Source organism: Pseudorasbora parva, chromosome 5 (genome assembly GCF_024679245.1).
Source record: "Pseudorasbora parva isolate DD20220531a chromosome 5, ASM2467924v1, whole genome shotgun sequence".
NCBI classification, from domain to species: domain Eukaryota; kingdom Metazoa; phylum Chordata; class Actinopteri; order Cypriniformes; family Gobionidae; genus Pseudorasbora; species Pseudorasbora parva.
This window is the reverse complement of record NC_090176.1, coordinates 25,894,964-25,917,381: the sequence shown is the minus strand read 5'-3', so window position 1 is coordinate 25,917,381 and position 22,418 is coordinate 25,894,964. Positions and strand designations below refer to the sequence as shown.

At 37.7% G+C, this 22,418-nt stretch overlaps 1 protein-coding gene across 1 annotated transcript in view; it reads left to right on the top strand.

Annotated features, from left to right (window-relative positions):
- Positions 1-6,361: 6,361 nt before the first annotated feature.
- The window catches only part of igsf3 (immunoglobulin superfamily, member 3), a 198,880-nt gene continuing 182,823 nt past the window's right edge, over positions 6,362-22,418 (top strand). Inside the window, exon 1 of the mRNA XM_067443608.1 lies at positions 6,362-7,317. Within this exon, the coding sequence (XP_067299709.1) occupies positions 7,278-7,317 (40 nt within the window). The 5' untranslated portion in view covers positions 6,362-7,277. The remainder of the gene's footprint in view (positions 7,318-22,418) is intronic.

The following is a 22,418-nucleotide window of genomic DNA, read 5'->3' as shown; positions in this document are numbered from 1 at the left end:
AAAGGAAGAAGGGACAAAGGGACCAGTGAAAAGAACAAAACAAGATAATATGTGTGGACCAGGTGTGGAGGAAGAATAGGAAGAGGATGAAGATTATCATTACTATCATTTCTTACCTGCGGTCCAGCCTCAGCAACCTGTGCAAGATGAAAACTTACCTGAAGTCCAGTTACAGAAACCTGAGGAAAGAAGCAGAGAGTTGGCAAGTGGGAACTTACTACTTAGTCCAGTAAAACTGAAAAGCAAAGGGAAGACATTGGTCAAGAGGTAGCAAATCATCATGGAACAAAAATTCAAATGCATAATGAGGAGATACCACAACACGGAGGAAGACCTGATGAAGTGGTAGACTGGTTGAGAATGAAATGGGAACAGGACAGGAATTCAGATTGCCTAAGAGAGAAAGGAGATCAACAAAGACATTTACTTATGATTACTTGGGACAATGTTATGATGTAGAGCATACAAAAAAAACCCACGCCATATGAGATGCAGAACTCCATGGACTTACCTTGCGCAACAGTATAATGCAGTGTATGCATACTGAGGAGACTGTGACGGTGGATAAAAAGAATGGAGTTTGAAGAAGCAAGTCTTCAGTGCAGGTTCTGCTTTTATTAAAAGACTTTGTATTCAGTTAACATGCAGTTTATACAGACATTACATACAAACAGTAGGACACTGATATAACACAGCGTTATCAGGAGAAATACAATTTCTTATTTTAAGCTGAAGTAAAAAGAGTAATGTTGTGACAACCTTTACTTTAAAGGGGAGAGCGTGGTGGTTACAAATTATAATAAAAAAAATAAAAAAGAGTAAAGTAAAATAATAGTGTCATCAGACAATATAGTTTTTGTCACTGAATTTTCTTTTTATTAATGGATACATGATTTTTGTTGACAATTGATTTTTCTTTTTTAGAGTAGTCTGGGCGATTGAATAATTGATTTCTTTTCACCTTGGAACTCGTTTACCTGCTGGGGTAGGGGACGCACTGCTCAAAATATGCAGGCTATGTCCGAAAACCTATGCAGCTGACTCATTGCCTCGCTGCCTTATGTGTCTTGTAAGGCAGTGTTTTGTGCATGAAGGCACCTCATGAAACTGAATTCGGACAGACTTTTAAGGCAGTGTAACAGTTCAATGATCAACAGCAAAATAGAGAGAGCTTTGGTGAGAACTAAACACATATTTAATTACTACATTAGTAATTTCTCGCAGGAAAATATTGGTAAAAAACATACATTTACACACAAACTGACCAAACGCAGCTTTCGGACGCCATCTTCCCCCCTCCAGCTCAACTATCACTGAATGGAAACCACAGCATTGTGGGATATAAAAGGCAGCAAATGATACATACATGTAAGGATCTCAGGAGACAGGAAGTGAAGCTAACAATATATTCAGACGTGCTTGATGCCTTCCTGCCTTAAAATGTGTCCTCCGAAGGTAGCATTTTCCAGATTTCGGACGCAGCTACAGACTCAGAAGTTGAAACAGCTCCTTGTCCTGTCTTTATTGACATTATATATCCCCTCATCTGGCGGTGAGGGTACTACATGTAGCCTATATTTCTAATTTATTGTGGTGCACATGAGGGAACTGTATTTACAGATCAATACGGTGCATGCGCAGCACTAACTTGAGGGGCAAGCTAGTCCAAATAAACTGGGTACAGACCCATCTTTCAAGAGAAAGAATTTGCAAATCCCAAGTTGAACTCCAAGATTTGAGAAGCAGTCGTCAGTAAAACAGTGTTTGTGGGCATGCCAAGTTGTTTGTGGGTGTGTCAAGTAGTTCACGAGCGGACAATATTGGTGCATTCAAGTCCTCCTGGGATGTTCGTATTTACGAGGTGAGAAGTCGTGTCTTTTTGATTGGAGCAAGATGGCGGTGTATCAATTTTTAATGAATTTCACAAAAATACAGCAACGTTTGCTAACTCTGGCTCATGGTGGCGGTCATGTGAGTTCAACTCATAAATACGATCTTTACGACATGACGCACCAAATGTACAACATTTGCGGGTATTATACAAATGTATTATTTTATTTTTAAAAGTTAATAACTGTATTTATTCACAAAACATTTTTTGGGGATTATATCAGGTAACATTTTAAGCTGACATTAGATCATGTTACAATGTGCCCTTCACAATGTACCCCACCTATGGGGCATGTTGTCACATTTCACTTCCACTCTTTCGGGGGAAGAAAAAAGTATACACTGTATTAATGAAACAAAACCACATATAATTGTACAAGACGTGGGAAATTAATGTGGGGAGAAAAAAAAAAACTCTGAACCCCAAGTGGATTTACACAAACTGGGACAGTCAAAAAGTGTTAGGATGTGCCCCATAGATGGGTAAGTTTTTAGTTTTTTGTTGTTTTGACAGCTAAATTCCTGGAAAGGCTTCTCCCACGACCTTCAAGGACCTGATTGACTGCAGAATCTGCTGTGAAAGAGGATGAAACTGATGATTCAGGTTTGACTATAGTTATAGAATAGACATTATTCATGCATTTTTTGCTGAAATTGTCCCATCTGTTATTTAGAATGTGGCAATGATCCTGTATCAGTGCATCTCCTTTATTTGATTCCACCATCACAAGGCTGCAAGAGACCTGGAAATATGTCCTCATATCAAGCTGAAAAACACCTTGTCATTTTTAAAAAGGGAAATTTGGACATTTCTGTCACACTACCTATTGTCTGCCTCAAAATTTTGAGGTCATACCTGCTCACTGATGGGACAAGTAGCTTTCTGCAATCTTGTTTAAATCATATTTGCTACCTGTCAATGCATTTGTTTTTTATGCGTTTTATTAACTTTTTTAAAATGTATTATTATTTCTGTGCAACACCTCATGAATGTGATTTGACCTTTACACACTTGACATGTTTTAAAGTAGCCGCTTTGCTCATTTTTTTAAATTAACTGGATTTATACATCTGTCAGAAAACTCTTGATTTTATGTCTGATTGTACATTAACACCATATAATAGCGGAAAAAATTGCACTGAATAGAATACTTTATTAACACTCATAATCCAATGGAATGAACACTAGGGGTTTATAGTGTAACCCCATAGTAAAACTTTGTAACTGTACCCCTTTACACTTGCAGTGTACATATTCTACTCTGTTAGGTGCTATATTAACACTGTAAATTCAACACTACAAACAGTGCAGTTTTTCCACTAGATAGATTGGGACTATGACCCCAAAGTAGTGTTAAAATGAACACTTTAAGTGTTATTTTGACACAAGGCTTTGTTTTTTTTGTTTTTTACTGTAAACTTGACTAGCTTTAACTAGCATATTTCAATAAATGCCACCGGTTACAATGCTTGGCATAGCATTTAATAAATATCTATTTTCAAACTAAGCTCATGCTCCACTCACCACCATGATAACCCTATAACAAATAACAACATCAAAACACTAAATCTCCCACAAAAACATATGATAACACTTCATTTTGTTATTTACTCTCCCTTTTGAGTGTCATGGCAAAGCATGCTGGGAAATAGAAATCCCAGCATAGTTTCAGTTACTTAAACTCAAAAGAAAAAGAAAGATCTAAATTTACTCATAAAAAGTTATCATACAGAAACATAATACTCACAAAAGTTAATTTGTTTTGAACGGATGTGTTTAATTTGAGTTGGATCCACTCAAAGCAATTTATTATCATAGTGTTGTAAAATTAATAGAGGAGAAGATGGACCTGTTGTATATGAATTGGTAATATGAATGGGAATTATGCAGTTAGAAGCAACAATCATCACCTTTTAGAAAGAGGCATCTCAATGCTCAGTATTTTAGTCTTTCTTCATTCAAGCAGATTAGAGTAAACATTTTAAAGGGTTCTTGCATGTTAATAAAACGGCCAAATAGTAATGAAAAATTGGCAAGTTTATCATTTTTATCGCTTGCTCTATTATAAAACACTTAGCCATCTCTTTTTATATAATAAATGACTGACAGCAATCTTATCTTTGACCTTTAAGTATGATTGGATTTGAATTGATTTTGTAAAGCCTCATTGCGGATGTAGACATTAAGTGGCTTGCTTGGGGGCACAATGATGGCGCCTGGAGCAGGACAAACGAAAGCTGCTTCACTTAGCTTTCCAATACTGCTGGAATTAAGATCTTCAAGCATCCCAATTATTTGTGCTTCTACACATATTCTATAAAAGAGGTAAAATAATAATGTGTGATTAAAGATATTTTAGTGATAGGAAAAAAAGCTGTCTAAATGTCAGAGCGAAGATATTATTGCCCACAGTTTCCCCTAACAAAAATAGTACAGAATAACGAAGTGCTTCATTATAGTAAGCAATATGATGATTTTGCACACGGCTTGTACTCTCATTAGAACTTTTTTAGATTGACTCAGATATGCCCCCCCCCCCCCCATGCTCTTTGCTTGTATTCTGTAAGAACTCCCAATTATAAACAGGGCAGTACTGTATGTAGCGATAACAATAGAGTGATTGTTCTCTTGAGCTGCAGCACACAAACTCTCTATATCAGACCATCACACTGACTGATGATTAGACCCAGACTCTAAGCAGAACATGAGATCAATCTTTCACTATGTTCTTATAAATCAAGAAAATACTGCAATTGGGAAAATAGGGTGAGTTGTAACTTAGTAAATTAGAAATGAGCAATGAATGATATTACAAGCATATTTTAGAGTTTATATTTTACAGAAGGTGGACAATATATAAAGTAATTATAAGCAAGGTAATGGTCAATTCATTTCATATCTGGCATACAATTTGATTTGGGATCACGACGTCATCTGAATCAACAGATTTTCTCATGCATGTTTAAAACAGCCATAGGCAATATATATATATATATATATATATATATATATATATATATATATATATATATATATATATATATATATATATATATATATATATATATATATATATATATATATATATATATATATATATATTTTTTTTTTTTTTTAAAGAATAAGCCAAGAAATAGTTATAGTTAAAGAAATAGCTATTTTTCCAATGTACATCTATACACAAATTTGAATATGTCCCCGTTTTAAATTGGTGATTGTTCAGTCTGGTACTAATGTATGTTATTATGAATATTTAATAGGCCTATCAGTAGGCTATTTTGAACACTTTACAATAATTTACACAGTTTAGTCATAATACAGATTTCTAAACTCATTTGTAGCAGCACAACAGCATTGTTGTTTAAAAATGTAGGGTTAGAAAATAATCATGTTTTTAAAAGAAGCCTCTCACCAAGGCTGCATTTATTTGAAAAATAAATAAATAAAAATACAGTGAATGAGTAATGTTGTGAAATATTATAACATTTTAAAATAACCTTTATATATATTCATATATATATATATATATATATATATATATATATATATATATATATATATATATATATATATATATATATATATATATATATATATATATATATATATATATATATATATAACCTGTATATTTTAATTAAATTCTGTGATGGCAAAGCTGAATTTCTCCAGTCTTCCTTGTCACATGATCCTTCAGAAATCATTCTAATATGCTGATTTTCTGCTCAAGAATTTTGATATTATCAATGTTAAAAACAGCTACCTTAATATTTTTGTGGATACCGAAATACATTTTTAAAGAAATCTTTAATTGAAAGTTCAAAAGAACAACATTTATTTTTGTAAAATTCTGAATGTCCACTGTCACTTTAATCAATTAATGCAAAATAAATAAATAAATAAATAAATAATAAAATAAACAAACAAACAAACAAACAAACAAACAAATAAATAATTAAATAAATAAATGTAAAGAATGAATGAAAAAAAAAAGATGGGACTATTAGGCTTAGTTTATATCAAAATGTCTTACACCTAACACAAAAGACCCTGAGTTAGAAGAAATTATAGGAAGATTTGTTATACATTTTGTTTTAACCTTTCTATACAACGGGCCTATGCTATGCATTTCTTCAAGGACCTGTCTTGATTCAAAACTAGGGGGCAGCTGTTACCTGGTAAAAGGAGTGGTTTAGTGTGGCGCTACGTCATTAGGGCGGGGTTATTTACCGCTAGGTGGGAGGAGTGCTAGTTTGAAAGTGCAAATACAGGACAACATGAAAATTGATGACATACAATTTCAAAATTCTCCTAATTGGCCATCATTTGCGGCCGTGTATACGATGTATGGTAATAATAACAACACGTCACTAAAATAACAGCTCTCGCATTCTGACTTAAACCTGGCCACAAATGAAGCAAGTAATTCCCTCAACACGCAACATAAACCATGCGAAGAGTGGATGTTGTCAAACAGACTTTAAAATAAGAATGAGAAATAAGAATTGTTAAAATGAAAATGGACACTTGAATCGCATTTTAAAGATGTCTGAGCATCGTTTAGGATGGTAACAAAGTGGACCGAACTGAATGCGCCGTCACTAGTGACAACTGAATCTAGGCAACGTGATACTGATAACAAAAGTGATTTAGCCATCCGAAACTGACTGAAGCATATTTATTTGACCGGGACACAACTGTATACGGCAGGACTTGCCCCCTTCTGATACCCTCAGACACCAGCCAGATTGAAAGTAAGAGATGGGCTGGGCCGCCTAGTGTCTTTTGTGGCGTGTATGACAATAGAAGAGCTGAAGGTGATAGCGGGAGCGGCAGCATCACCGTAACGCTCTTCACGGAGAACAGACACGGGCACCACATCTCCTTATACCCGTCGGACAAAGATATAAGTTTACCCACGACCACAGTAAACCGGTTATTGGAGCGAACTGGACAAACTGGTCTCACTATTCCTCCTCCACGCGTGGGCTCACTAGGCTGCTCGCGCTGGGAATTGGACAGCGGCACAAGAGAGCTGAGATCCCAACGTTTAACTCACATTTTCAGAATCATTCGTGAACGGCGGATGCAATTTATCGGAGGAAGGCTGTCTTCAATCACACAATTGCGTCTCTTAAAAAAATAAGGCTGGTGGTCGGGGCTGGATATCCGTTTTACGTCCGCACGAAGGCTCTCTTTGCCTCGGGAGAAATTGAATCGTTGTGGAGTCGGCACGCACTTTCACGCGGTCCGAACAGGTGTACGCGGTCATAACTCCATCCGGGCTGATTTCGGAAGGTCTGAGTGACAATTAGGAATTTATAACCACATTTTTATTTATCTGCAATATCTGGACATAATCGGCAGAGGAGAACACAGGAGAACTATGGATACCAATTGGCTTATTATTGCCTTCGCGGTTTTTGGTAAGTTGTGTTTTTACTAGCCTACACATTTCATCATTCCGTGACCTCGCTGTTTAATGACCCCTAGGCTAGAGCTGATTAATGTGGTGTCCTTTTATTTTATTACATGCACTTGTTGCAGTTTTTGTGTCATTTTTGATAAATGGTCCTGGCAGCCTATTTGAGATGATAGGTAGCCTACAATGACGTGTAGGCTACAATTCTCTCTACATCGAGACGTTTCGCTGCCTGTGGATTCATGTAACCCAAGTTATATGGCTATAGAAGTAGCCCACATACTGGAATATTAAGTAGTTTTTCATGTGGTCCAGTGACTAAGTTTTATCCGCTTGAACACTGACCAACGATATTTCAGGCTATCTCAGGTGATATTTCATTAAGTGTGTCATAGATGTTGAAAAGGGTCGATGCTCAGACACACACACACACACACACACACACACACACACACACACGCGAACACGACGTATTCGGATAACATGGTAGGCTAGTAACACCTCGTTTAATGTTTCCGATGTTATGGCTGTAAAGGCTACATCTAGATTTCTTATGAGCATGGATTCAAATGCGAATGAACTGTGTGAATCAATTTACTTAACAGTGGTTAAGTTGATTGTGACCCAGCAGCATGCTCTGACTTGTTTTCCTTTCTTAATGTCCCCCACTTTGACAAACACGAGGCAGCTGGGTCTCAACAGCTCTGGTCAGATGAGTGGGGTTTTGTTTTGGGGTTAATGTTGGTTTAGAGAGCCCAGCAGGAGATTAATGTTCCTTTATGGGGGACATTAAATCAAGTAAACACACTGGAGCACATTGATTGATTTGAGGGCACTACTGATTCCACTCTTAAAGGTGCACTCAGTATATATATATATATATATATATATATATATATATATATATATATATATATAAATATATATATATATATTTTAGGGCCAGGACTTCATATATATATAGCTAATTAGAATTGTTTTACTTAAAGAGAAATTAACAGAACTTTTGAGAAATCTTCATGATATGAGTACTTCAGGCATGTCCGTTTTGTTCTAACAAAAGCTGATTTGGGTTGCTCTCTTATGGGTGCCACCATGTTGACCTCACATGGTGCTGCCTTGAAATTAATTTATGGTGCATTAATGTTATCACTGAAAAATTGCATTTATGAGTTGAATGGACAGTCACCTCACTGTTGTAATTATGAGTGAAAAACAAAAATGCAGATGCACATTCTTTATTCATTATTGTGTATAAGTCAAGAACAGTTAAAGGGTTACTTCAGCAATTAACATATGGCTTTATATCAGTAGAAACCCTGGAGTATATTCGAATGATTGTGCCCCCTCCCCCCTATATACCCCTGAGACAAGGGATTTATGCATTTTATTTCTGGAAAAATTACTCCGATGACACAAATATCGTCAATTTGCATCATCAGAGGAATTTTTGGTCAGAGGCAAAAAACTACAGCCAGCAGAGGGAGCCATTTCCGCATGTTTTCAACCCGCGCATGGGGGATGGGAGATTCATTTAAATGGTGCTGCTGGCGGAGCAAAGTAAGTGTTTCAAGTTCTCATCTTAATTCCTATGAAAGTTAAGCTTCCAAAGGCATGAAATGAAAACGTGCCAGACTGAACATGCGCTGTGAATCTATGACGCGAGCATGGTCGCGTTTACCTCAGCTCTCATCACGAGCCCATCCGTGAGTGTCAATGTTATCTGACTCCTGCAACGTTTGGGCTGTGAGACTCCCTCAGTGGCTAAATCACATTATATTGAACAGACACGTTCAGGTTTTAATTGAAGTGTCTGTTCTCTAACTGAACTGATTTTATGAAAATGAATGCGGTTGGAAAATGAAAGTGATTCAGTAGCGGTGGCTAGTTTGGCAGTGGCCTCGTAGGGCAGCGAAGCATTCTGGGAATTGTTGTATTTCATCAAATACATTTTCTGTCTCTTATTTCTACTATATTAAGGACCCAGTTTAAAAACAGATTCATCTTCCCAGCGCTGAAGTACTCCTTTAAAAACCCTGTTTTGTTTTTTTTTTGTAGAAAAAGTACATTGCCAACTTGCTCTGACCAAAGTGAATGATCCTGACCTTACACCTTCCCAACTCGTAAATATGAACTTCCAAGGAAGACTTGAACTCACCACCACTGCTACTATAATAACAAAAATACTATTGTGAATAACAGTTAATGTTAAAAAAAGTTAACCTTTAATCCACCCAACAACTTTCATATAATTTCATGTTTTAAATCTTGACCTACTGCTTGAGGGTGGACAAGTTTTTGATTATGACATGGAAACACCTTGTCCTACAAGCCAGACCCCCCCCCCCCCACACACACACCAGGATTCAGACTTAACAGCGTGATGTCAGATGTTCTAGTGTGTCATTGGGTTAAGTCACACAGAAGTGTGTGATTCAGTCAAAACAGATGTGTTGGATTCCAATTTAAAAGTTTATGATCTTAAAGGGTTACTTCAGCGGTTAGCCTAATTATGGCTTTCTATCAGTAGAAACCCTGGAGTATATTCAAATGATCGTGCCCCCCCTGGGAAAATTCCTCCGATGACGCAAATATCGTCAATTTGTGTCATCGGAGGAATTTTTGGCCAGAGGGCAGAGGCTAAAGACTACAGACAGCAGAGGGAGCCATTTCCGCATGTTTTTAACCCGCACATGGGGGGATGGAAGATCGCACTCACAGCTCAGCTCGCAGCTGCAGGCATTCATATAAACGGAGCTTATGCTGAGAAATGTAAGTGTTTTAACTTCTCAAATTAATTTCTATGAAAGTTAAAGGGGTACTTCAGCGCTGGGAAGATGAATCTGTATTTAAACTGGGTCATCAATGAAGTAGAAATGTGAAATTATTTTTGAATTTGGTGCCTTCTTACAGAGCTAAATGAGTCTCAATAAAGATAAATACACACACTACATTCACATATGCACTAGGCATGTGCCGATATCAATTTTTCATGTTGCGATTAATTGATGAAGTTTTATCACGATATACGATATTATCACGATATTGAAATACGTTGCAAAAAAAAGTGTTGTCATAGCATAACAGCTTTAAGAAGTATTTTTGTAAGAGCAAAAATAACTGAATGTTTAAATACAATAATGCTGAAAAATATATACAGCTCTGGAAAAAAAAAATTAAGAGACCCCTCATTGAGAAATCAATGTTAAGTGGTCTCTTGATATTTTTCAGAGCTGTGAAAGTACAATTTTCAAACAGATTAAATTGCAAAAGAATTAGGCTATAAAGAACAACAGGTAGGCTTACACATTACAATATGTCTCATTATTTAATGCATTAACTAAGATTGAGCAATTGCTACATTTGGTACAGAAAGTAATAATGTTTTTGGTAATGTTGGTTAAGAAATACTGATCATTGTTAGTTTTATCTTAGGTCCATTAAAAAAGTTATTTTGATTTTGATTGTAATGTTATTAAACAGTAACTAAGAAATTAACATAGAATGATTAATTCTTTAAAAGTATTTTTCATTGTCAGTTTGGTAATAATGAATTAACATGTTAACTAATAAAGTCTTATGTCTCACAGTTTTACTGAACAATAACAAATAATCAGAACAGTTCTAATTATTAGGGCATGTTGTAGTCCAGATTAAAACATAAAAATGTTTAAGTTTGAAAATAAATAGCCTATTAAGTCTTTAGGGATTAAGTATTTGGTGCTGTGATGAACAACATTGAGATTACAAAAACGAATGGCTGTTTTAAAAACTACACGCGTTTTTTGTTTGTTTGCTGGTTTCCGGGGTAACTGCAGCATTCTGCAGTTCATCAGCGCCCTCTGCTGTCACTGAGCGGCACTTCAGCAGCGTGTCTCCTTCACCGGTTCAGTCATGTGCAAACGCACGTTGGGCTTGTTTATAGTTGGGCTTGTTTATATCTGAGCGCGTGTCCCTTTGAGGCAGAATACAGCGGTGTTGAGCATTTAAACGGTTGATGGGCAAAATATTCTTGAGTGCATTATAAAAAAAATGATAAATTGTTAATAAATGATTATTTACGATATTTTAAAGTGCCCACGATAACAATATTGTGCATATTCATTATCGTGATAAATCGCATTATCGAAAATCGGCACATGTCTAATATGCACACACGATTCATAAATGAACACACAGGATACACAAATGCACACACAGGATACACAAATGCACACACAAAATTTAAAAAGCACAGAAGATTCACAAATGCATACAAAATTCAGAAATCACACAAAATTCACAAATACACACAAAATTCTGAAATGTAAAGAAAATGTACAAATGCGCTCAAGATTCAGAAATGTATTTCTGATGCACACACAAATATATCTTGATTTATAAACTGCTTGTGGTCTGTGAACTTCATTGCATTTGTGTGTGAATTTTGAGACTCCCCTGACTTGGCTCAGCACACAAATGCCCTTTTTAAACAGGGAATGATCAGCAACCAATCAGATATCGCCCTTGTTTTAGCCAATCACAAGAACGCACCCCACGTGGGGGGATTGTTAACTTGTGCGTTTATGAATCCTGTGTGTGAATTTGTGTATCCTGTGTGTGCATTTGTGTATCCTGTGTGTGCATTTGTGTATCCTGTGTGTGCATTTGTGTATCCTGTGTGTGCATTTGTGTATCCTGTGTGTGCATTTATGAATCCTGTGTGTGCATTTATGAATCCTGTGTGTGCATTTATGAATCCTGTGTGTGCATATGTGAATCCTGTGTGTGCATATGTAAATGTAGTGTGTGTATTTATCTTTATTGAGACTATTTTAGCTCTATACCTTCTAGACTGAGAAAAGACAGAAAATGTATTTTTGTCTCATGGGGATGAAAGACTACAATTCCCAGAATACTTCGCTGCCCTTTGAGGCCATTCCCAAAGCCACCTACTGGATTATTGTGACTGAGTTGGAGAAGACACCACAATTAAAAAGTGAGTCACAGCGCGAGTATCACAGCACTGAGCACTAACTGCAGGAGTGAGATAAATGAGCTGTAGTGATGAGAGCTGAGGTAATCGTGACCACACTCGCGGCATGCATTCACAACGCGAGTTCAGTCTGGCGCGTTTCAGTTCATGCCTTTGCAAGCTTAACTTTCATAGAAATTAATTTGAGAAGTTAAAAGACTTACATTGCTCACCATAGCTCCGTTTAAATGAATACTCTGAGTGTGATCTCCATCCCCCATGCGCGGGTTCAAAACATGTGGAAATGGCTCCCTCTGCTGGCTGTAGTCTTTAGCCTTTGGCCAAACATTCCTCCTATGATGCAAATATCGTCGATTTACGTCATAGGAGGAATTTTTCCAGAAATAAAATGCATAAATCTCGTCTCAGGGGGACAAAGCCACGCACAAAGCGGTGATGTCCTAAAACGTGGAAAAGAAAACGTTACCCTAAATAAACCATTGCTATCAATCAGATTCAACTAATACAGATATGATCCAGAATCAGATCCGGAGGCTGAAATAAATTGAACAGGAGAAACAGCAACAGCAGGACGTCCGTCTCTGTGGTATGTACTGTATTTAGTGGCCTGTCAACATTTCTGTGTGTTTACTCGCAGTTTATGAGGAAATGATTCGGTTTATTGGCTATTGTATGCGACTAAACATTAGCAGTAGCAAGCAAAACGGTTTTGCATGTCAGAATACTGTAACGTTATACATAGAACAGCAATGGAGTAACCGTTAGCGCATTTGAATGACGAAGCGCGCTTTGTGAGAACGCTGGGTTTATGTTTGGGTGGTTTTACAATAAACAAACAGACACCTATAGTGGTCAGCTAAACAAATGTATTTAAACACACACCATAGATCGCTTGCTCCATTGATAAATGAACTATACACGATTGTGTTGTTTACTGATGTTTACTTACGCGACGATAGCCAACAATACAGATATTTGAAGCAGTTTTACTCACCGCCTCTTTCCAAAGCACGACCGCGAACCTTTATTACTGGGACCGCTCCGTCAAAAACACACTTCTTTGGTAATATTGTTGATTTCGTGAAGTCCTGTGACAGCAGTGACCGTGGAGATCCACTTTTGCGACACGATTAAAGTGTGATGTCGTGAAGCTTCCCGTTATTTCTGCGTTCAAATTGGTTCAAATGCAGCGCTGCCTTCCCAGAATGCTATGCGGACGCATTAAAGTCGCTTTATTGTCACCCATAGGAATGAAGTGGAGCGCTGCGCGACAGAAGTGTTGCACGGACGAGTGGATCTGCACCTTGAGAGCAGTGTTTATGGGCGTGCATTTGCTCTCTCACTCTAGTCACGGGCGCGCACCCGTCTGGGAGAAGAGCCCGTACGGCCCATACAAGGACCTTCCGCTCTATCGACGTCAAGCCGACCCATACTCGAAAAAAAAACTCGAAGAAACTTGTGAGAAACCGGAAGGAGTATTTTTGACATAGAACGTCCAACTTAGTTTTTGAAACTTTGTCTATGTTTAGGATGGGAATCCAAGTCTTTAACAGTGTAAAAAGCTCAGTATACATGCCCCCCCCAAGCTTCCAAAGGTATGAACTAAAAACGCGCCAGACTGGGGACACGCTGTGCTGATTTGTATAAAAAACTGTGTTGAAAATATTGATTTTATACAAGTTTACTAAACAAGAATTAATTAATAAGTGACTTACATTTTAGACACCATATTGCCCATCTTTACTCTATTTCGCCAACAAGAATAGTTCAAAACAAAGTCACAGCACTGTAATCACGTCTCTGAGCAACACACACAGTGTTTTCCTTAATGAATTTATCAGCTTTTTGAACAAATCATTTGAATCAATGATTCGGTGAATAAGACAGATTAGTCAAATGATTCGTTCCTGAATGAATCAGTCGTTTGAATGAATAGGTTGTATATCAATGACTCACTCATTAACAGTGACTTGCTGCCGCCTAGTGGTGGTTTTAGTTTCACATTTAACGTTTTAAATAATTTTCACGCTTTAAATAATTTCATATATCAATATTCAACATTGTGTTTAAAACATCAAAACGTTGTTTATGCATTACTACAGGTTGTCACCTCTAAGCTCATTAAACAGTCTGTGTAAATGCCACTTCAAATGTATTTCAAAATATATATAAATAAAGGTAAAATGCTCATAAAAGGAAAAAAATACATTTAAACTTTTTGGAAAAAATGATCATGAGAGCTCATTCTCATCACGAGAGCTCATTCAGCTCATTCATCATGATGAATGTTATCTTACTGCTGCGTTTGTGCTGACACTCTCTCAGCGGTTAAATCACGTTATATTGAACAGATACGCTCAGTTTTTAATTGTAGTGTCTGTTCTCTAACTGAACTGATTTTGTGAAAAAGAACACGGTGGGGAAAGTGATCCAGTCACAGTGATTAAGTAGCCTAGTGGTGGCTTTGGGAGTGGCCTCATAGGGCAGCGAAGCATTCTGGGAATTGTTGTCTTTCATCCCCATGAGACAAAAATACATTTTCTGTCTTATATCAGTCTAGAAAGCACCAAATTCAAAAAGAATTTTACATTTCTACTACATTAATGACCCAGATTAAATACAGATTCATCTTCCCAGCACTGAAGTACCCCTTTAATATCTGTCTGTCTATTGATGACTCTATTGTCTAGGTTCTTAAAACCGCTGGACAGCTGGAGCTCTTTGCTTGTTGTGAAAAAGCATGTTTTGTTGTCGAACTAGGTTAATATGACATTCCGCCTGGACTCTTTCGTTGGATTAACCGTACCCTCCACAGACTGTATCCCCCATATCCATGAATATAAGTGAAGTCAGGATAGAGCAGGCTGTTATTTTATAAATCAACACTCTTCCGCTTGCAAACCACTTTTCAAGTTGCTGTCAGCGTTTACTCAAAGTCTTTCCCTAAGTGCCAGTCACAGACAAAACCATTAATGTCTGCATTTACATATTCTACTCGTAACTCCCTCCCCCATTCGTTTTCGTCTCCTTTCTCTCCCTCATCACACACACAAATACCATCATACTCATTCACACAAACTCTCTACCTTCTAAAAAACAACAGATGGCTGTACCCTCTTGGACAAGAGGCATGTTAGTTCTGCAGGGAGGGGACTGGGTGAAAATGGAACATTGGTTACCATTGGCTTTCGTATATCTTCATCTGAAAATGCTGTCTGTGGAGTTGCATGATTTTGCGTTTGCTTTAAACAGGATGATTTGATCGAACAAATATGACAAGTATGGATAATTTTTTTTAACATTTTTTGCCTTTTTTGGTATTGCAATATTGTAGGGAACTAATTCCCTAGATCATCTTTGATTCATACTGGTTCTTCAGCTTTCAGTTTAAATAAAATTACATGCGAATTATCGCATTTCACTAGAGATCTTCTTCAAAACACTGCGTTTGTATGTAGGGGAGCTCAAGCATATTTGAGGAAAGGTACATGTGCATGAACAGCTTATTTCCATTTGAACAAAAGCAGGTGGTCTATGTGAGCAAGAGTAACATGGATGGAGGAGAAAATATTCAGGTTCTCATTCTGAGTGAATTGCTGTCCCCCCCCTACCCCACCCCCGTTCCTGGTATATTCTCTAAAACTGCTCGCAAAACAGCAGGAGAGGCCATAAAGACTTTCCTCGTTCACGCAAAGTTAATAGGCCAACAAACTGGTAAACACAGCCGTAAAAAGCTTTTTTTTTTTTTTGTAGTGCCACTGTTGTATTTAAAATTAGCTTTCCTCATTTGTGGGAAATGCTTTTTTTTAATGGGAGCATCATCATGTGACATGAGTGCTTATTCACGGGACACACCAAGCTGATGTCAAAGAACTAGCGGGGGTGAACGCTGACTGTGTTATGGCCTCTCGTCAAAAAAACACAAAAAAACTGCAAAAAAACTGTAAACAAGGCAGTGCTTACTTTACCATTTTGAATATCAATCACACTATCAATTCACTCCAGTTGGCTCTTATGTTTATATAATGAAAATATTTGTGCATTCGAATGCTCAGGTAAGTGCACTGACTCATTCGCTGCCGATGACTAGTTCCCTCTCTCACCGACGGTCCTGTGCTGTTTAAACATGCTGAATCGGCTAAAAAAAAATCACAGCTGTTTGACTAGAGCCAACAGTGTGGAACACACCAAAAAATGGCTTGAATTTGCCCGACGGCCGACCGTCTGCTTGGTGTGCCCTGGCCTTTAAATCAAGATGTTACACTTGTAGTATTGGAGTCTGCAGAAGATCCAGGTCCAGTTTGTTTGTGCCAAATAGTCTTGTTTATATGATCACAATGTTTGTTTATGGTAAAATTGTACCCATATGAAATGTTATCCCTTTTGTCAAATGCACTAGGCTCATAGTATGCTAATTTGAACTACTTTTCATCCATTTTAATGCAGCTGTTTGAACATCGTAGAGGAGGCTGTCACAGAGAGAGCGATAGAATGGAAAAAGTGTGTGCTAGAGAGAGAGATTATTCAAGGTGTTTGTCTGAAGCCTTTATTAGCCTCCCACTGACTCAGGCGCATTAGCCAAGCTTAGCTTCCCTGCATGAAGTAAAAAAAAACAATGCTCTCATTTTCCGACACTCACTAGGCTGGCCTTAATAAAGCCTCACTGAGTGGATTTTGGTTTTATTAGAAATATAGAGGAAATTGAAGGTGCTGTAAGCAATTTCAGCTGTTTTCTTACACTGTTTGGCTAACTTCAACCTCATGCCCTTATCATTCAAGATCGTACCCCCTGCAACCTCCCATCCACCTTTTGCAGTGACTGTTAAAAAACATAGCTTGTTATTGTAATTCTATCTTTCTTTTTTTTTTTTTACTCAGCAAAAATAACTTTACTTAACCAGTAAGCTATACCAAAGGCAAAATGGTCACACAAATGGTCAAATATGTAATTAGCTTTGCCTAGATAATGTTATCACATTTCCATATTTAAGAATTAATACATCATAAAGAGATTTCTCTTATTTCTAATCTGGAATTACGTCTGAGACATCTGTGAATCCATAAAAAGTTGCTAATGGTATGATAACTTACAGTTTAGTAAGAAAGTTTTGATTCAGCTGACATAGACAGATTAAGTGAGTTTGTTCAGTCAAGGATCCTGCCCCTGTCTAAAATATTTCCAGTATTTCTTCTATAATTATGGCAAAGCTTCTTGTAAACTTATTAATTAACAGAAACTGGGAGTGTAGATATATTCAATTAATGAATCATGATTCATTTTGTGATTCCAGAAGCGGAACTGTATGTTCTTCAAATAAAAACAATAGTTGTTGATTGAAAAGATAGAAATATATCAGTTCATATATTCTCATTTAATGTCTTTTTAGCATTAGTAATAATATATAATTTGAAATACTGTTAAGTCATTCTGTAAGTATCGCTTCTTTGCCATCTTCCACATGTCCGTGGCATAAAATGAAGAGGTGGGGGAGGCGGAGACTTGAATATATAGGGGCGTGTTATTCTAATGACGATCGTTTTCAGCCGCGGCATTTACCAAGGGCAAGTATTGCGTGCACCTGGAATGCAGAGGTGCGCACAGTTTCATAAATCAGGCGGTGAGAGGAGTGTAAGCATAATCTTACGCCAACATATACGCCCGTTTCGACGCAAGATTGATAAATGAGGTCACTCATTTAAATAATCCCCTCCCTCAAAATATGCAAAAAAAGGGGGATGAGGCCTGGTTGACCTGCTAGAGAAGAAAAGACCTGCTTTAGAAGCGTGTTGCTGCCATATCGAAGAGATGTTTTTTTCCACCCCAGTTCCAAAACCCCATTGTTTGGCCTTCCTAAGGTGGACAAACTTAGAAAACTATGTTCTTAAAGGGGGGGTGAAATGCTGTTTCATGCATACTGATCTTTTTACACTGTTAAAGACTTGGAATCCCATACTAAACATAGACAAAGTTTCAAAAGTTAAGGTGGACGTTTGATGGGAGTATTTCTTTGTCAAAAATACTACTTCCGGTTAGTCATAAGTTTCGGCAAGTTTTTTGAGATCATGCGTCCCCTTTGACGTTAATGGGGGCGGAATTTCCTTGTATGGGCCTTACGGACAATTCTACCGGAAGCGCGTGAGAGAGAGAGAGAGAGAGAGAGTGAAAGTAACAGGCTATGCCCATCAAAGCGCTGGCTTGTAGGATGCGCTGCACAGGTAATGTGCACAATTAACAATGACATCAAAAAGTGCGTTTTTGGTTGCCAGACCAAGACAGTCCTGCACAGATTCCCCAAAACCCCGCGGTAAGGCAACAGTGGATGTAATTTGCTTTTCCGGATCAGCAACTGAGTTGCGCGAATGTTTATATCTGTTCGCTGCATTTCGGTGCCGACTGTTTCATAAACAAGGCCCAGCTCGACGCCGGATTTTCCGAATCGCCTAATGCTGAATGATGGAGCAGTCCCAACGTTAGAAGGGTGAGTGAGACTGCTTCAAATGTCTCTGTTTTTGCCTATGCTCATCAAGTAGCCCAAACATGATCACGTATAGCTAATTGATCAATGGAGCATGCGATGTGTAGTGCGTGTACATTTGTTTAGCTGGCCACTATATGTGTAACTTTATGTTTGTGTATTGTAAAAGCACTCCAAACAACATACACAAAGAGGGGGGAAATATGTTGAACTAAATAAGCGCGCTTCTTCATTCAAATGCGCTACTATTCCGTGTCTTTCTATGTAAACACTAACTAATCCTGCTGTGCAAAACCGGTCCGCTTACTGTCTACACAAACCACGCGTAAACACACAAACACACGTGCACAACTGCACTTCCCACATGTACACCTTCAAAGACAAAAATACGACGATATAATTCAAGTATAAATATGTAAATAACACAAGCCGCTAAGCATATTATATAGTTAGTGTATAACTTGTACCACATACAGACGTCCTGCTCTAGTCGTTTTTGCTGCTGCTCCTGTTCAACTGCAGCCTCTGGGTCTGATTCCGGATCATAGATGTATGGCTGTATCTGATTAAAAGCCATATTTTTATTTTGAATAAAGTTTTTTTCCCGCTGTTAGGGATGACGCACTCGATTCAACACAATAGCAGCGCGCTGCTGCACACGTCATTATTTAGCTCCGCTCACACGACACGCCCCCACCCGCTCGGCTTTTTTCGGAAAGACTCGGAACAGCGCATCTTTCTTATATAATTATAAAAAAAATAAAGACTTTTCGGAGATATGCAGGATGCAATGCTACTCTATAGGTACTCAAGATTGACATGACACTGACTGAAACTGAGTGTTTCACCCCCCCTTTAAATGTTAGGCCTATAATCTGTGTGCTGCAAATGTTACGGAGAACAGCTTCCAGAACCTAAGAGAGTACAATGCCTGCTATGCACAAAACTTCTGCTGAAAGATGGAGCAATTCCTTCTTTGTGGGGAGAATCAGTAAACAGTAATGTAAACAGCTGGCAAAGTTGTTTGACTCCGCTAGCCTGCTAGCTAACATTACAGTTGATGTGTTTAGCTATGGGACTCTCCCTTTTGTAAGCACTTAGGAGCTTATTACTCTGACATGTCCTGTATGCTTGCATGGGTTCTGCACTATCCTCTTGTTCACAAATGTTCTCGGTCTGAATTAAGCTTGAATTGGTATGGCTAAAGTAACTGCATTGTTTATATTTACACCTGATCAGATGAAACTCGCAGTTAAGGTAAGGGGCATGACATTCCAGAACACGCTCTCGGCAGATTGCTATCATGACAACACGCTGGGCTTCTAGCTATTCAGAGCACATTTCGTATTTAGGAAGGATACGCTTAATTGTAACAGGAACTAAAACAGACCATTTGAGACCGACTGGGAAGGGAGGTGCTGCAAAAGTGTAAAATATGTGAAAAATAATGTATTTTTGAACAATCAAGCATATAAAACTATTCAAGTACACACCAAAACCAAAATCAAGACTTTGTAAAAGAGCATAATAAGGACCCTTTTAAAAGAAAAAATAATCCACAGTATTGTAGATTAGGCTGCAGTGGCATAGATATAAAATACTGCTTTTTCTAAAACTTCCATCCTCCAAAGACTTGTCAGCAAAATGAATCTCTGTCAGTGTTTCTGATTGGCTAGATAGCCTAGGGCTGTCACAGAGACAGGTGTCATTTCTCAGGACACTCAGTGATGTGAATCAGGTAAAAGAGACAGAAAATGTGGCCAATCAAACCAGCACTTGGTCCTGCATTTCTAAAGAAAGAAAGAAAAAATAAATAAATATGTATATATAATATGTGTAAATATGTGTGTGTGTGTGTGTGTGTGTAAAATTTTTAGACCTTTTTATTAGGGATGTACATTGGCACTGCCTTCACGATTCGATTCGATTACGATTCACCAGGTAACGATTTGATTCAATTCGATTCTACGATGCATTGTGATGCATCAAAATTCTACTGCACACAAAGCAAATTTTTCATCAGTCATGAGGCAATACAAGCAGATATTAAACAACAGATTGTATTGGCTGCTATGTGTCTCCTGTATCTTTGACATAAAAGTTATTAAATAAAATAAAATGTAATTAAATAAAATTAAATAAAATGCAATTAGCCCTTAAATGCATGACTGTTTCACCAAACATTCTTACATATTCAGGTCGTTAGCGACCCAGATCTATATTTAACATGGATAGACCTCTACCTGTCGTGATAATATATAAAACTCCTGATTTTAGAGTAACAGTTTCAGAAGAATAAAATAAAACCTATTTTGTTACCTTTTGGAGCTTGGAAGGATTCAGTTTGAGCAGATGTTTAATACCATCATCATATGACCTCGTCAGAGCTCGTTTACCAGTATACTCAGCATCTGCCTCATATTCGCGATCTCCAGCATATTCTCCAAACTCATTTTCAATGTCTTCAAAATCAATATTTTGATCACTGACAGCTTCTTGACCACATCCATCATCAAGAGACAGTGACACTAACATATGATTGTGTTTAGTACTTGCTCTCTGCAGTAAATCACTAACCCATTTCAAGTTTTGCAGATTATAATTATTGTTTAGTTTTCTGTCAGAGGTAACTATGAGTGAAACGTCACTTCATCATTGGGTATCAGACATTGCCACCTTGTGGAATAAAGGTGAATTGCGCCGTATTTCGTCATTATAGATTAATTTATTATTGTGCAAAAATATATATACGTACAATCCTACACACCTCGGGTCGTTAGCGCGTTTTTAATAACCCGTCTATCGCGGTCATCTCCCTCCGCCTCAGCCATCTTCCTTGTTGTTGTTGTTATTCTCCCGGAACCAGAAGTATTTAAAACTTCACAATTTTATCGTCCGCCAGAAAATAAACAGTGACATAATCGATTATGGCACTTTGCCGCATCGATGCTGAATCGTTCATGCCCCGCATCGCGATGCATCGCCGAATCGATTATTGTTGACAGCCCTACTTTTTATGCTCAAACAGAAACATTACATACCATCTAAAGTTGAAAAAGTGCAAAAACATAATATGAACCCTTTAATGAAAAATTAAAAAAGGACTTGCACTTTGAATCTCTCCAAGGCAGTCGTTCTCAACAGCGGTCCTCAGCAAACATCAAAAGGAGACCGTCATTAATGACTCGCCCTAATGTCGTTCCACACCTGTAAGACCTCTGTTCATCATTGGAACATAGTTTAAGATATTTTATATTTTAGTCCCAGAGCATATTCAGTCTATGCCCACTTTACTGTCCATGTCCAGAAAGGGAATTAAATCATCTTCAAAGTAGTCCATATGTGACATCAGTTGGTTGAAGCATCGAAAATACATTTTGGTCCAAAAATATCAACAAACGGTCATGAATCAGTGAATCGATCAATGATTCGGATCGCCAATGTCACGTGATTTCAGCTGTTTGGATCGTGTGTCAAACTGCTGAAATCACGTGACATTGGCGACCCGAATCATTGATCGATTCACTGATTCATGACCGTTTGTTGATATTTTCTCCCCTTATTCCCTGCGATGTTAGCGCTCCACAAGCCATCAGTGCTGTTTACACCTAGCATTCAACTTCAACACAATGAAGTTAGGAGTCCCAGTGGTGT